This window comes from Sinocyclocheilus grahami, unplaced genomic scaffold (genome assembly GCF_001515645.1).
Source record: "Sinocyclocheilus grahami isolate Dianchi unplaced genomic scaffold, SAMN03320097.WGS_v1.1 scaffold354.1, whole genome shotgun sequence".
Taxonomy (NCBI): domain Eukaryota; kingdom Metazoa; phylum Chordata; class Actinopteri; order Cypriniformes; family Cyprinidae; genus Sinocyclocheilus; species Sinocyclocheilus grahami.
In genome coordinates, this window is record NW_015505533.1 from 497,966 (window position 1) to 514,165 (window position 16,200).

A 16,200-nucleotide genomic window follows, 5' to 3' on the forward strand; every position below is an offset into this window, starting at 1 on the left:
TGTGTGTGTGTGAGTATGTGAGTATGTGTGTGTGTATCAATGTGTGTGTGTGTGTGTGTGTGTGTGAGTATGTGTGTGTGTGTATCAATGTGTGTGTGTGTGTGTGTGTGTTGTACCCTCATGTGAGCGGAGCGGCTGATCTCTGAGGGTGTGATGGTCATGGAGGGACACTGCTGGGCTCCGTCCCCTGTGCTGATCCACGAGCGGCCCAGAGTCCCGCTGGAGCAGTTCTTCTGGACCGAGCACCTGTGGAACAACACACACATCAAACACACACTCACACACACACACATTCTTGTCCCTGCACTGCACACTTCACCGCTCAAGACAGAAAGCACTAAACTATCCAATCATGTGCATGTGAACACAGGAGAAACACAGGCTCAGGCTTCTGTTAGTTTAGCTTTGGTGAACTCTGATCAGTGTATACACAAGATTTCACACATTTTACAATTATTATTTTCATATATCGTATTATTCATTAATAAAAAAAAATACATCATATTCTGTTTGTTGCATGTTAAAAGCAATACAAGCAGTATGCTGTATGTTAACAAAAATTAGTAAAAATAAGCATATGAAATTATTCTAAAATATTTTAGAAGCTTTTTCAGTCAAAGATTTCATGCTCCGTCTGTAATTATAATCCATAAATCATAAACAGCAGTAAAGGTGTCATGGTTTCAATATCCACAGAATGAACCGCTCACCATGGTGCAGTCTAAGACACTTTGAATGAAATCATCATATATATATGATGTAAGGAACAGCATTATTGACACCTTTTGCTCCTAAAGACCCACTGATCACGCATTTAAAACAGCATTAACTGAGCTCCTCTCCTTTTATAATGGGGACTGTTAGCCCCTCAGCCGGAGAAAACAGAGAATCAGAGATGACAGTAAGATACAAGAGCAGCTTAAAGAGACCGCAATGACATTAGAGAAACATCCAGATTCACCAGACTGAACAGTTCTTTTGGTTTTTGTTGAATGGATGTGAAATCCTTCAACTGTAATCCAATTGTCCAATTAGTTAGGCTGACTAATCAAATACAAATTACAACAGAAACTTTTATTTAATAAAATGCATTTACAATAAAATAGAGTATTGGCCTCATCATGTATGCAGACTCTCTCTCGCACAGACGGGATGAAAAGTCTCTCAGTGCAGTTTGAAAGAGCCACTATCATGAGAGCAATATTAGCACATATAGATGTGAGAACTGAGTGAAGCAGAGAACGTCTGAGCCTTTCACTCAGTGACTTTTGATTTCAATTCCAGACATTCAGGAAAACCCTTGAATAAAGATAAACTCCACAGGAAATCCAGCCCAAAACATCTCGAGCTCTGAAACATGCAGCTTGACAAATTCCACACGTGCCATTAAAGGGCCGCTTCTCCAAAAACCTTTGACTTTCTTTCTGCCCTCAAACATGAAAATGTTTTCCACACAGTGAAAGTGAATGGAGATGGATGCTTGAGAGCTCAACAATGATGAAAGAGTACCATATGAGTACCATATATTCTGCTAATTAAGACATGATCCAGGAAAATCATTGCTTTATTTGTCTGTTTGCAGCGTGAGTGACGAGAGCGAGTGCTTTACCTTCTCTCCAGTGTGCACCAGCCGCAGTGGGCATCGCCGGCGCTCACACACTCACTGCAGGAGCTGTACTGTCCACATGCAGACACCTGAACACGCAGGAGCTGAGCACACACACACACACACACACACAAGCACTCGTGAGCATCAGACTAACACACAGTCATATGCTGAGTTTCACAGCTCCATCAGTGAGTATGATTATTCACACAGCGCTCTCACATGCCAAACTCACTCGTGGCTGAACGTGATAAACAGAGCGTCTGATCACACGGCTTAAAATACCCTTAGAATGTAATGAACTGATGGATCACAGTTTCTGAGTGATATTATTTATGTTTGCATTCAGTTCTTGCAGGTCGCAGTACTCACGTTGTGTGTGGTCATCAGGTACAGGTAGTTGTGGTCGCTGGGGTCAAAGGTCATGATGTGGTGAACAGGTTCATTAGAGGCGAGTTTTAGTGACCACTGATTAGCCACGGACAGGTTAGCCAGCAGAGACAGCTGTAGAGAAACACATGATTCAACACATGCAATTACACACCACATGACTCTCCACTTCCAACGGGCCGCAGCTTTCTCTTGGACTGACAGGCACATTACAACAGTACACTAACTGAACTAAAAAGTTTTATTTCCATGATGATGATGACTGGACTGCATGAAGTCACGTGACCGTCACATGTGCTTCTGCTGCTGTCTAAGGTTTATCACGACTGTATCTCAAAGTGCTGTTTCTATCTCAGAGCGATCTGTTCTTCCTCACTGCCTCTCCATGACACCTAGCTTTAAATGAGGAGGCAGCAGATGAGAGGAAGAGTGTGATAATAACATGGTATCATAATTCACCATAATTAGCATCTTCTGAATGTTGAGAAAAGAGCAGGAGAACAGTCGGTGGGTGTGAAACATTTCTCATCATCGCCAAAATCAACCTTCGGAGACAAAGTGCTAATTGCAAATGTAGACAAGTTTCATCAGTTCAGACACACACACACACACACACACACACACACACACACACACACACACACTGCATTCACCTCGACTGCTCTCAACAACTGTCTGTCTGGATGGATGAAACAATGGACAGAGTTTGAGTATGTTTTCAGCTCAAAGCGCAACAGCATCCAGCACAGGTGCTGAAATGGGCTTTTATGCATTTTAAAAATCAACACCTGGCCTTTGAGACAAAATCTACATATTTCAGTTATTCTATGTAAGGAATGGCCATCAGGGACAGAGTTATGAGAGGAGTGAATGAAGAGTGTGTTCGTGTGTTTGTCCATGATTTCATATCATATCATATCATAGTTTTGTTTTAATAATGTTCTACACATAGTGTTTTTAAGCATTTGCAAAAGTTGCTCATCCACACTGACATGTCTGAAACTGCTTAAACCATCTGCACCCAGGGTGTTTCCTCATAAAGTGTCTCCTCATAAAAATTGGATGAGAAAAGTTTCTTTGGATTTTGAAGTAAAAAAATAAAGTAACGCCATATTACAAAATATAACATTAAAAAGTGTATAAATTACAGTTTTTTTCTAAATTGGTAAAGCTACAGCAGGAGTCTGCGTCTGTCGTGCCTCCCCTCGGCCCATTGAGTTTGAACAGACCCCCTCAAGCCTGTGCTGGGTTAAGTGGGGGGTAACGGAGAATGAATGGTGGAAAGTCACGTGGCAGGATGCAATGTCTCCATCGCAATATGATTGGATATGACTGGTTATGATCGGCTATGATTGGTTCATGCGATAAATCCCACCTCTTGTGTTCATGCACATTATTGAATCCGTTTGAATGGACAATATAATAGCGTTAATGGGAAGACTAATTTAAAAAGTAAGTAAACAACTCACACACTTAGATATAACCACTCTGTCTCGTCAAAATAAGACTTGACCTGAAAACATGATCTGTGGGAGTTGTAGTGAGTAATCAGCTCGCTGAAATTTAAGGTAAATCTCCGTGTCTGTGACCAATATTTACAGAGCTTTGATAACTGATGATCCGAAACATTCAAAAATAGTTAGAACTTAACTATCAAGAAGAATAGATTAACATAAATTCACAAATAAAATATTAAAATATTGTTTAAATTGTTACTGTTATTTTAGAATAAAAGTAAAATGTTTAAAAACACTAACCGAGATTCATACTTTAACTGATTGATAATTAACTGACTGGAACATGAATTTACATTTGATGAAAAAAAAAAATTTTTTTACTTTGCCTCCTCATTTCAGAAGACCATTTAACCAGAATAATGTCGATGTAGCCTAACACACTGTGTGTGTGTGTGTGTGTGTGTGTGTGTGTCCAAACTAAAAGGCCAGTGGAAGTTAAAACAAAGCTTACTTTATTCTGTACAGTGCAGCTGCCGCAAGCATGAATGTAAGTGCTAGTACTGTATGAACAGATAAACAGACAGACAGACGGAAGGAAGGACAGACGGATAAGCAGAGGTTGAGCTCTAATTGAATTAGACTCTACTAACACAGATCCCTAAATAAGCTTATCTCACCGTCCCAAATCACATTACACACACTCCTGAAACCATCAGCAGCAGCATCGAACCACCCGCATGACACACACACACTCAAAAGGGTTAATATAAAGGAAAATGGAAAGACTACTGTTTGCATTCATAAACTCCCTCTAAATTTCACTCAGACTGTTTACTGAAACAAAACAGAAATCATCATTAGCATTGACACATCAGCAGCTCTTCACTGAACATTTGAAGCACATCAGTATGTGGCAGTCAGCCAATCTAGAGAAGTCTTAAAGGTACAACTGGAACTTGATCATAAAAGCAAGAAACCCTGACTCACATCTTAAGTGGACTTCACAGAAAAAAAAAAATGAAATGCTGGAATATGAATAAAATGTAGAATATGAGCACTTTAAACAGTCATGTAAGCAGTACTTAGACACAAACCACAGTCAGGGATGCACATACCCACATTATCACTGAGTTCACAAGCTCAGAAGCTGCAGAGCGCTGTCTGAGACATTACAGTGTGTCTGTGACGGGAGAGTGCAGCTTTGTTCAGTGTTCAACAGACCGCTGGCTTCGGTCATAACCACACCTTAGAAATACAATAAATAAACATGTAAAACTACCAGAACGCACCATGATATTACTGTACCTTGACATTACATGGCGTAACAATAGTGTAACAATAACAATATATCATTAACAATACAATATAAAACTATAAACTGTATGAGCACAGTTTATACCAGCATAAATAACATGTTATTACTGCCTGAGACCATCAGTACAACTCTAGAGACACATCTGTGTAGATTTGATGTAGGTGTGTTAGTTTACACTCTCTCAAACACACACACACACACACATACACACACACACACACGTGTGAGCAGACGCCGTCCCTGTGTTTTGGCAGGGAAACAAAAAGCCTTTTCTGAGCTCTTCGCACGAGACCCCCGCAGCCAGATACATCTTATCTGTGTGAATGAAACACTCTCAAAGAGCTGGATCTGAGCGACTGACACACCTTCCTGGAATCTGGCCCTAATCACAGCTCCTTTGTTCAGACGGTTGAGGCTCGCAGATGTTTTCTAAGGCCGTGTGCACATGAATAATCTTTAGCCAGTGTGAGTAACTGTGTGGCTCATGTTTCTCCTACAGTGTGAGGAGCAAACGTCCCTACAACTGAATTCAGCAGCCATGAACACACTAAATAATGCTTTAATGACAACATTAAAAAGCAGAAAGGTAAAGGACAGTGGTAGAGGATTCATTTTTGATTAGTAATATGCATTGCTAAGAACTTCATTTGGACAACTTTAAAGGCAATTTTCTCAATATTGAATTTTTTTGCACCCTCAGATTCCAGATTTTCAAATAGTTGTATCTGTCAAATATTGTCCTATCATAATAATGTATAAATCCCAATTTCAAAAAATTGACCCTTATGACTGGTTTTGTGCTCCAGGGTCATATATACTATGGAACTGAATAACTATAATTAGCATAGTAATTACAAGTTAACATGTCCAGAAACCCATAGTGGAGCCACAGCTGATTTACTACAGGAACTACACAGTAAAATCCCAGTGTTAAAGGGGTCATATGATGCTGCTAAAAAGAACATTATTTTGTGTATTTGGTGTAATGAAATGTGTTTATGCGGTTTAAAGTTAAAAAAACACATTATTTTCCACATACTGTACATTATCGTTTCTCCTCTATGCCCCACCTTTCTGAAACTCGTTGATTTTTACAAAGCTCATCGGTCTGAAAAGCGAGCTGTGCTCTGATTGGCCAGCTATCCAGTGCGTTGTGATTGGCCGAATACCTCAAGCATGAGACGGAAATATTACGCCCCTCACCATACTGTGATGATGCCCTGTCCGGCCGGAGCGATGAGACAAAAACATGAAAACCCATTATAAACGAGGCATTCGTTGCATCCAGTGGGGATATAATTACTGATTATAATGACTTATATGGTCTTTTTACGCGTTGCGTTGCGTATCGCGCCGCAACATAAAACCATGTCTGCATTTGTGATCGGAGAAATGACAAACAACAAGTGCTACTCTACACTGCCCAAGCGTTTGAATCGTCAGTGGAAAATCCTTTAAATATGAAAACGTACTTACAGGCTGTGAGTCAGAACAGCCGGCATTGTAGTGTACTCTCCCAGGATCAGGAAACAGTCCTCCATAAAATGTGCTGCACACATCTGAATATTTGGGTTGAAGTGTTCTGGAACAGTGTTGTAAATACAACTTAACCACTGATTTCTAGTCGTGTCCTCTTTAGGAAGACCAAACGAAGTAGTTGCACTTTCACAACGAAACACACAGCATCTCCCTGACATTGCGGCAGCAACAATAAAGTTACGCCTTCTTTCTTTGCGTGAACATTTGGGCGGCGTTATGCAAATCTTCCCACATAGTGATGTAGACATGTGGGGGCGTGTTAGAACGAGCCGTTTTAGGTAGGCGTGGCTGACTCTGAACTTTTATAAAGAATATCTCTTTGGATTTGAGACTTTAGTCTTTGCAACTTTAGGGATCTTATCCATTCATGAACAGCTTGTAACACTCCAAAGAGAAAGGAAAACTTGAAATCGCATCATATGACCCCTTTAAGGACTTTCAGAGTAAAGAGTTAAAGTTGTGGTGTTGAATTTTAAAGGATTAACACTAGCTGGTGTAAACAGCACCCTCTGGCCGGTGTAAAAACGGAGAGTAAACCTTATTAACACTGTTGAGTGTTATTAGACACTGAAATATTTTTCACAGACGCCATTTTCTTTGCTCGTGATGCAGAGCGTATAAGGATGGAAAACAGCAAAATAAAGTGTTTTGTCTTACTAACAAAATGTGTTTTGTAATATCATATCGTTTTATAACGATATTTATGTGCTGTGTACACCTAAACTTTTCTCAAAGACATTTCCTTTCACTCGCGATGCGGAACAGACTAGGACTTTTTTTTTTCTAAAAGGGAAAATCCGAAATTAAGTGTTTTTATCTAATTTAAAATATGTATTTTATAACATAATATTGATTTATAGTGATATTTATGTAGTGTACACGCCTAAACCTTTTTCTCAGAGTGATATTTCCTTTCACACACGATGCGGAGCAGACAGGGAAGTTGGTTTTAACAAGAAAAACACCGAAAGTATAGTTCACCTAAAAATGAAAATAAAAGGGTTAGTTCACCCAAAAATTAAAATTATCCCATGATTAAACTCCTCTAGCTTGCGCTAACTGTCGTGTGCGCAAGCCGTTCCGGGCGGATGACGTAGGACTTTGGCGTAGCATTAGCTCCAGTGAGAATATGCTAGTCTAGCAAGAACCAACGTTTGTTTACAGGAGCAAAGCAAGCAAATTTACCTTACTTTGGCAAAGTCTCCAGTCTACTCTTGGCTGAAAATCTGAAATCCTCCGACATTTCTCTTTACAAATCCTTGTTTTGTACTTCTAATTCATGAATAGTTTGTTTTGCTCTCTCCTCTGCTCTTCCGCATTCGTCACTTCTCTCCGGCGCATGCGCTTCGCTGACATCCTACGTCATCCGCCCGGAAGGGCTTCCACATACAACGTTTAGAGATAGAGAAATGTTTTATTATGGATGGATGCACTTTATTGCACTTCTTTTGGACTGTTGAACAGAAACACCCGGCCACTGCAATGATAGAGCTTTGAAGAGCCAGGACATTTTTAATATAACTCTGATTGGACTCATCTGAAAGAAGAAAGTCATATACACCTAGGATGCCTTGAGGGCGAGTAAATCATGGGGTAGTTTTAATTTTTGGGTGAGCTAACCCTTTAAGTCATCATTTACTCACCCTTGTGTTGTTCTAATGATGTACAGTGGGTACGGAAAGTATTCAGACCCCCTTAAAATTTTCACTCTTAACAATATTGGAATGGCAGAGGATTCCCAAATCCAGGTGTGAAAAACTTGTTGCATCTTTCCCAAAAAGACTCATGGCTGTATTAGATCAAAAGGGTGCTTCTACTAAATACTGAGCAAAGGGTCTGAATACTTAGGACCATGTGATATTTCAGTTTTTCTTTTTTAATAAATCCGCAAAAATGTCAACAATGCTGTGTTTTTCTGTCAATATGGGGTGCTGTGTGTACATTAATGAGGAAAAAAAATTAACTTAAATGATTCTAGCAAATGGCTGCAATATAACAAAGAGTGAAAAATTTAAGGGGGTCTGAATACTTTCCGTACCCACTGTATGTCCTTTTTTCATTTTCGGACCTGCTTGTCCTTATAATGTCAGTATATGCCAATCAATATCAAGCTTTTAAAAAAGATGCAAATGTCTCAGAGTGGTCCCATGTATTTCTTATGTAGATTATTCAAAATATAACTTTTTGTATTCCTCAGAAGACAGAAGGTCATACAAGTTTGGAACCACATGAGGATAAATAAATGACAGAATTTTCAGTTTTGGGGGAACTATTCTTGTATTGCAATTCATACTTGTCTCTGTCATTATACCTGATAATAGTTTTGATAAATGAATGTGAAATTATCCTGTTTTTCTTTTTTAAAATATTTTTATTAATTAATTAATTTATTATTATTAATTTTTTTTTAATTTTACAGGGACAGTTTTGTGATGTTGCAAATAGGAGTGGATATCTTGCTTGGCTGAAAACTGCAGAGAAACGTATCTCGTCGTGCTGATGAGACTCTCCAAGGAGGTTCAAACACCAGCACAGACTTTGATTAGTGAGCATCAACATGCATTCAGCGTTTATGGTAATGAATGGAATGCTGTTGTTTAACCTGATAAATGTCAGCATTATAAACCTTATGACATTAAGAGTACATATGGACCAAATAAGAATATGTTTTTTGTGTCTTTGCACAGATTTGCTTTGACATTATGATGTTTAATTGTTGTAAGAACATGTTCTTTACATTGACATTTTGAATTGCATTTATTTTTTTTGCATTGAAAACATTGAAAGTGAAGAAATTTTGGTGCAGGGAAAAAGATTTACAACGTTTCAATAAAATAAATAAATGTAAACGTGTATTGTTTTGTGGGTTTATTTTTTTGTATATTTTCACCTGAACACTGGTGCAGTGTTGACCAGTTAATCCATGAGTGTTAACTTTGAACACCAACTTTGGTGTTCTCATCATCCATTCTGGTGTGTTAGTTAACACTGTCAGAGTGTTAATAATGTTAATTTAACAGTTTACCAGTGGTTCCCATATGTACTCTGGGTAAGTGCTAATTTTAACTCTGAGGGAGTTAAATTCACTCTTTTAAATTTGCTGTGTACCTGGACCTAGAGCGCTGAACAACACACCTGAAGAGAACACAGCTCCTCGACACAAAACCTGAGCGCTTTGTGTAAACAGACACTGAAAGGACACTAGTTCCTGAAGAGGGAAAGAGGCTCATGATAACAGAGCGCATCTCATATGGCTGGAAGCCCTTTACAACCAACCCTCTGTGTGCAGAAGCACAACAAACACACATACACACACACACACACAAAAGAAGACAGACAGCAGCAGGACATGTGGCCTGGACCACCAGGAATGCTTTACACAGGGTTTGTGTACAGGGCAAACACCCTTAAGAGCATATGATCAAATATTTGAAGCGGTGTGTTTCTATGTGCTGTAACATGGGTGCTGTGTGTGTTCACAGCACTTCATTTCATCACGGCACTGCACTTATGAAATACACATGCTGTCATCTTTAAGAGACTTCATATGGTATATATACATTCTGGTTTGGTATATACTGTATTAGGGATGCATCAGTATGGTATACTACCAAGCAGTTATTTGGCAAGTTTATTACGTTTTTATTCAGGTATTTGTGTTAGCTTTATTATCTGTTCACGGTGAGTGTATATTAGCACCGTCTGTTGTGTGCTTTTAGGATCTCATACAGCATTTGGACTTGGAAATGGTGATGTGTGATGCCAGACTTAAAGTTCCCAATGAAATCAAAATGGAAAACTTTTTTTTCTTGTGAATGAATTATCCATATATTTTTTTTAATTAATGTGTCTTTATAATCTTTAATCAAAACATTAACTTCTCCTCGTGCAACAACATCTTTGACCATCTTTGATCATATGACAATAATCCACAATGACTCGACAATAATTCCTCCAGCAGCCTGTCACTCACACGAGATCACAGCAGTTAGCAAACCACAACCATCCAATCCAATCCCAATGGACAGAATCAAGCCATTTCACTCAGATATCCATCACAACAGTTATTGCAACTTCTGTTTCATGTAGGGATGCACGATATATCGGCCACCATATCGGTATCGGCCCATATCGGCTCATTTTTTCTGTTATCGGTATCGGCCTGATAAGAAAATTTGGCCGATATCTTAAAGCTGATAAATAATGCATTATTTCCTTCAGAGACACTTTAGATGCGCGCTGTTCGTTTGCAGCCTTTTGTGCAATTGTACATTGTAATATTGTGTTTATTTGATGTATATCTGATTTATCTCATATAGAATGCGTTTGGTTAAGTTAAAAGAGCGCTTCAGTTTACCGGTGATCATCTTTAGCTCAGCACACGCAGCTCAAACAGCAGTGCACAACATTAATAACTATGATTGGGAATGTCGTGTATATAACATTCTAATGAGAACATTATTATAATAAAACGTTGTGCATTCTTTGGGTTTAGTTGCTGTGTTTCAGCGCGTTGTTATGGGAAGAGCGCATCCACAACAGGATCACACATTCTGACTATAGCATGCAATAACTGCATCATTTTGTACATATATAAGTTGTAATATTATGTTTATGTTGTATTAATATTAATCTCAGGATGCATTTCCTGGAGTTAAATAAGCTGCCAGCAAAACGCTTCAGTTTACCGTGTTCATTCAGCTCTTCAGCTTCAGCACGCGCAGCTCAACGGCTGCTATTTAAAACAGTGGTATTAATTTGTTACTTTTTCAAAATCATTGATACATTATTAATAACAACAACCACTTGTATTTTTCTCTTATTATTTTCATCAACAATATGGTTTAGTAATTAAAATCATTTAATTATTGTCCGTGCAGAGGCTATTCTGTTTTATTGATCTATGGCGCATTCATTTTGATTCTTTACACGTAATGATGTCCAGTGACTTGTTTGCATTATTTATGCATAATTTTATTTATTTGTAAGACTTTTTTATGACTAAATTTGGTAATGGGAGAGTAAAAATATTTTAAAAAGTACACCGTTCAAACTAGGCTGCTTATGTTGAAGTGTTTGGGATGTGGCTTTTAATGATGAGACCTTTTTTGTAATCAGGCTCTCAAAAAGTATATAACAATTTGGATATAGATTTATCGGCCAACATATCGGTTATCGGCTTTCAAAAATAAAGAATAATCGGTTATCGGTATCGGCCAAAATTTTCATATCGGTGCATCCCTAGTTTCATGTCCACTTTACCAAGCAGATCAAACCATCACTGACTTCAACAACAGATTTCAGACCGTTCCTGACAGCCTCTCAATCACAGGCTGCAATCATTCTTACTATTGGTAATCCGCAGGTTTATTGTGGTTGAACAGAGACTTTCCATCAGCTGGTGATGCAGTGTGTTCCTGTACAGCTGAGGGTTTGATCTCATGACTTTTTATGTGTTTATTGTTTTAAATTGAGTACACTTGTACAGCACTTTGGTAAACACTTGTTGTTTTTAAAGTGCTTTATAAACAAACTATGACTTGACTTTTGACTTTGAAATCACTGTCTAGTGTTCACACGATCCACCTGAGTGTGTAGCTTCACACATTTCTGGTGTTTGGTATAACACTAATTATACATGTGCACCTCACCTTTCGCAGTCGGCCCCTGCTGGTCCCCAGGAACATGACGGTGCAGTTGTGGACGTTGTCCACGGCAATAGAGCTGAGGCCCGGGGCCTCATAGATGGGTCGGGCCCTCAGGGGCCTCCTCAGGGCCAGCGGGTGCTGCAGGTGAGCGGCCCCACAGTTCAGCTGCTCCTCCTGAAGCTGGAACACAGAATGCACGGAAGTGAGTGACATTAACTCTGATATTCTCATGTCTATGGCTCTTTATGATGTTTGTACCCGTTCATTGCGTAAGTGGCTTAGACAGTAACAGCGCCGCCTGTAGCACAGACGCACATGACGGGTCTGATTACTGAGGGTCAAGGGTTACTCAGATCCAAAACCCTAAAAACGAACAACAGCAGTGCCTGCCGTATCTAACACCACTAATAAGCAATTAGCCTGAGAATGATCAGAACTGATGAAGAATGCAGCTGTCTTTAACCTCTAACACGCTGATGAATCTATTGTTGAATTCGACGGGTTCATCATTAAAGCACGTGTGTTTTCCCGCATGCAGAGCGAGAGGTTCATGGCAGGGTGACAGGAGAGAAAGAATTCAGCGGAGGAGTTTTCTCACAAGTTTCTCCCCCTGAGCGCCGTGACCTCTTGCGCTCCTGCAGACTGCAATCTATCAGACACACTGAGCAGAGCAGTGTTACGCTGCTCATAACCCAAACCCAGTTGTGCTGTGATGTCATTAGACTCGAGCACGAGCAATGAAAGCAGGGCTCGAGGAGGCCTGAGTGTGGCCTTATGGGAAAGGCTCAGTTACGTAAAAAGAGATACATGAGAACAAAGACAACAGCACAAAAGCAACACTAAATAAACACCAGACGTGCATGTGCTTCTTATAAAACTTCATGTTCACATAATAAAAACGGCATGTTTTCAGAAACGAGCTGCTCCAGAAGCTGCTTCACGGCCGTTTGCTGCAAATGATAAAGGTTTTTCATATTACATGGACTTCACCTCAGATGTGCATGTACAGTATGATCGGCCATACATTTAAAAAAGCTGGATTATGTTGATCTTAACCGCAGTCTTGAGTTCACAGTATATCATGAGGCTGTAATACAATCACACACTCACTCACTAACTAACAAAAAACATAAAGACATTCAGTTCTGTAGATGGGCCAAGCTTTCGATTCTGCTCTACACATCATCAACTTCAGAAATCATTCACATTGAAGACTAATATCTGTGTCACAGCACACTAAAAGAGATTTAACTCTGGCAGCTCTGTCTTACTCTATTTTTTTTCTTTTCTGTCTTACTCTATTAGTGATCATTCATAGCTCATTATTTCATGAACATGTTAAACAAAAGTAAGTTTTCGTACATTTGAGATGAAGCACTAATGAAAGCTTTTAGGTTTATTATGATATCCTCCTAAATGTAAAATAATTGAGTTTTACTTGATAAATGTGGACAGTGTTTTAAAGATAACAGAAAAATGCTGGCTGCGATTTAAATGCGACTGTAATTTTGTAGAGTTGGGTTTATAACCCAGATAGAAATTACCAGAAGCTGGTTTTAGAAAACTCCACACTAGAGTCTGAGCATGAGCCCGGTCTCATGAAAATGCCTATCAATAGCACGAAATATGTATATTTTTATTTTACATGCTATTTATACGCAGAAACGGACTTTGGCGTGCATACGATACGCGCATGTTTGACGTGCATATAATATGCAGTTTTTGCGTGCATTTGATACGAACTTTGTTGGCGTGCATAAAATACGCACCTACCTCACACCCCTAAACCTACCAATTGTGTATCATATGCACGCCAAAGTCCGTTTCTGCGTGTAAATAATGTGCTAAATAGAACAATCGTGCCATTGAAACGCACATTCATGAGATCGGGTAATAACCGTATCATACGTGAAGTAAATGAAACACATGATGTCCCTGACGGCCTTTGGGGCAGTTATTAAGTTTTGCAACTTTTTGACTGACCCTTGATATTTAAAGGCCATTCAGTCATGGCATTTACGTTCAAATCCTTATGAAATGAAGGGTTTAATTTATGTGCTGGAATTGGCCGCTATTTCTAGTCTCCCTTTTAATTTTACAGGGTTTTTTTGTTTTGTTTTTTACAATTTGAAGTGGTCCTGTTAATTATTAATTTTTAAAAGCGCAAATATTCCACGTAAACTATACTCGTAATCATGCTCATTGGTTAATGTGCATTAAAGTATAAAGCATGACTTCAGCGTGTTTTCAGAGCAGACGCACTGCTCATGTGTGAATTTTTGTGTTATGATCACGGAGGCTCCTGTAGCGCGCTCTCACCTTGATGGCCCCCTTATGCTCGCACTCGGCCCCGGAGCCCTGGATGACGCTGTCCAGCACCTGCACGTTGCTGTTGGGCCCGCTGGAGCAGTTGCGGCGGCCCTGGCGGATCCTCTCCTCCACCTCCAGCACACGGAAGGCGCACACGGCCGCCCGGCCGCCCGCCTGGGCGAACACCCCGAACAGATGGGGCTCCGCGCCCGCTGCGCCGCCGCTGCTGATGTCCGCGGGGTAGATGGAGAGCAGGCGGCTGTAGATGTTCCCGCTGGAGCCGCACTGGAGGCCCATCTGGATGTAGGACTCGGTGAGCTTGCGGCTCTCTGCGGACCTGCGCGGTGCGTCCGTGTCCAGACAGATGCGCGCCAGGATGCTGTTGGGCTGGCTCTCCTTCACACCCGCGTTCGCGTCGTTGTTGATGGCGATGTACGAGTAGCTCTTGTGCACGAAGGCGTGCACGAAGCTGAGCTTGTTCTTCTGCTTGACCTCCTGCTTGATCTTGAACACGTTGTCCTCGGAGGGGTTTATGTCGTAGGTGAAAAGCCGGCCGAGGTCCGCGATGTCCAGCGAGCGGATGGCGATCTCGGGCGTGTTCTCGAAGCGCAGGTCCTCTTTGCTGTGGTTCTTGGGGAAATACTCGCTCCCCATGCCCGTGTAGGTCGCTGCCACCAGCAGCCGCGCCGCGCCGCCGTGACTCCGGAAGACGAGCCCCACGGTGCTCGCGTTCTCGTGGTTGGCCGCGATGTTGAGCATGCTGGGGAACACGGTGGCGCCGTCCTGCGGGAACCTGACGGCCAGCCGCGACGCGTCGTCCATGGCGCGCAGCTCGCAGAAGCCCTGGAACACCGATCCGCAGGCCAGCAGCACGCCCTGCGTGCGGTCCAGCGTCAGCAGCTTGTTGTGGTTGTCGGTGAGCGTCTTCTGGTGCTCGCACGTCGCCTGCGGCAGCTGCGGCGCGTGGCACAGCGGGTTGTCCAGCACCGGTCCCGTGCGCGTCTCCACCTCCCTGGCGAGCGTGGAGTTCAGCTGGTACAGGGTGTTGACCGCGGCCAGGTAAACGCGACGCGACACCGCGTCCACCACGAAGTTATTGGTGCGGCTGGGAGACGCGAACGCCTGTTGGATCTGGAGCGCACCGGCCGTGCGCGCTTGGAGAGCCGTTAGAAACACGGCGAGAGCCGCCGCTAAGAGCCGCAGAGAGCGTCTGTCCGCTGGAGAAGGAGGCATTTTTCCTTCTGGCTGGCTTCCGCGGGTTCTGGACGGAGAGGCGCATTGAGCCAGCGGAAAAGAGCGCAGCTCTCCGGGAGGAAAGACCGTTTCCTGCCGAATGACGTGACGACGAGCCTCCGCTTCCTTATAGAGACCCGCTGCCTCGCCGTGTAACGTGCGCTAATCAGCCGAGAAAAATATAAGTTGCTAATATTAGGTACTTTACTGCTACTTTAGAGAATTCCCCGCGACACGCCTGCGTTCAGCAGAACTTAAGCCCGTTTGAAAAGTCCTTCTAGTGAAGTGAGTTTGGATGGGGCGGTGACGCTCTCACGAAGCGGGATGAGAGAAAGTTTCTGGGGTCTAGAAAGGCTTTTGCTCACTACATTATTGATTCTAAAAAGCGGCGAAACAGCATGACACATTTTAAAACGGGCTACTAAACTGATTATCATATATTTATGAGTATGTACTTTAAAGAATACACTGGTTGCCGTACTCGTTAGAACAGCATACAATTATAATCTGTTTATGAGCACCAACAAAAAATATGCATTTTCAATAACAAGAAATCATCCACTAGAAAACTGCATTATATTTGTTTGGGGTGTCAAAGATTTGGGCTTCACACGGTTTCACACTCTGTCGGTTTCATTGTGCTCTTCAATAATGGATAATAATCAACCTTCCGAAAAGTACATATGGTTAATGTTAAAACGG

At 41.4% G+C, this 16,200-nt stretch overlaps 1 protein-coding gene across 2 annotated transcripts in view; it reads right to left on the reverse strand.

The window, feature by feature from the left end:
* Positions 1–15,758, reverse strand: part of LOC107548741 (plexin-D1) — an 80,239-nt gene extending 64,481 nt beyond the window's left edge. For both annotated transcript variants that reach the window (XM_016229541.1, XM_016229542.1), the window contains exons 1-5: positions 14,275–15,758; positions 11,959–12,135; positions 1,979–2,110; positions 1,610–1,710; positions 117–246 (exon numbers count right to left, since the gene is read on the reverse strand). In XM_016229541.1, the coding sequence (XP_016085027.1) occupies positions 117–246; positions 1,610–1,710; positions 1,979–2,110; positions 11,959–12,135; positions 14,275–15,498 (1,764 nt within the window). In that variant the 5' untranslated portion in view covers positions 15,499–15,758. The remainder of the gene's footprint in view (positions 1–116; positions 247–1,609; positions 1,711–1,978; positions 2,111–11,958; positions 12,136–14,274) is intronic.
* Between the last annotated feature and the right edge of the window lie 442 nt (positions 15,759–16,200).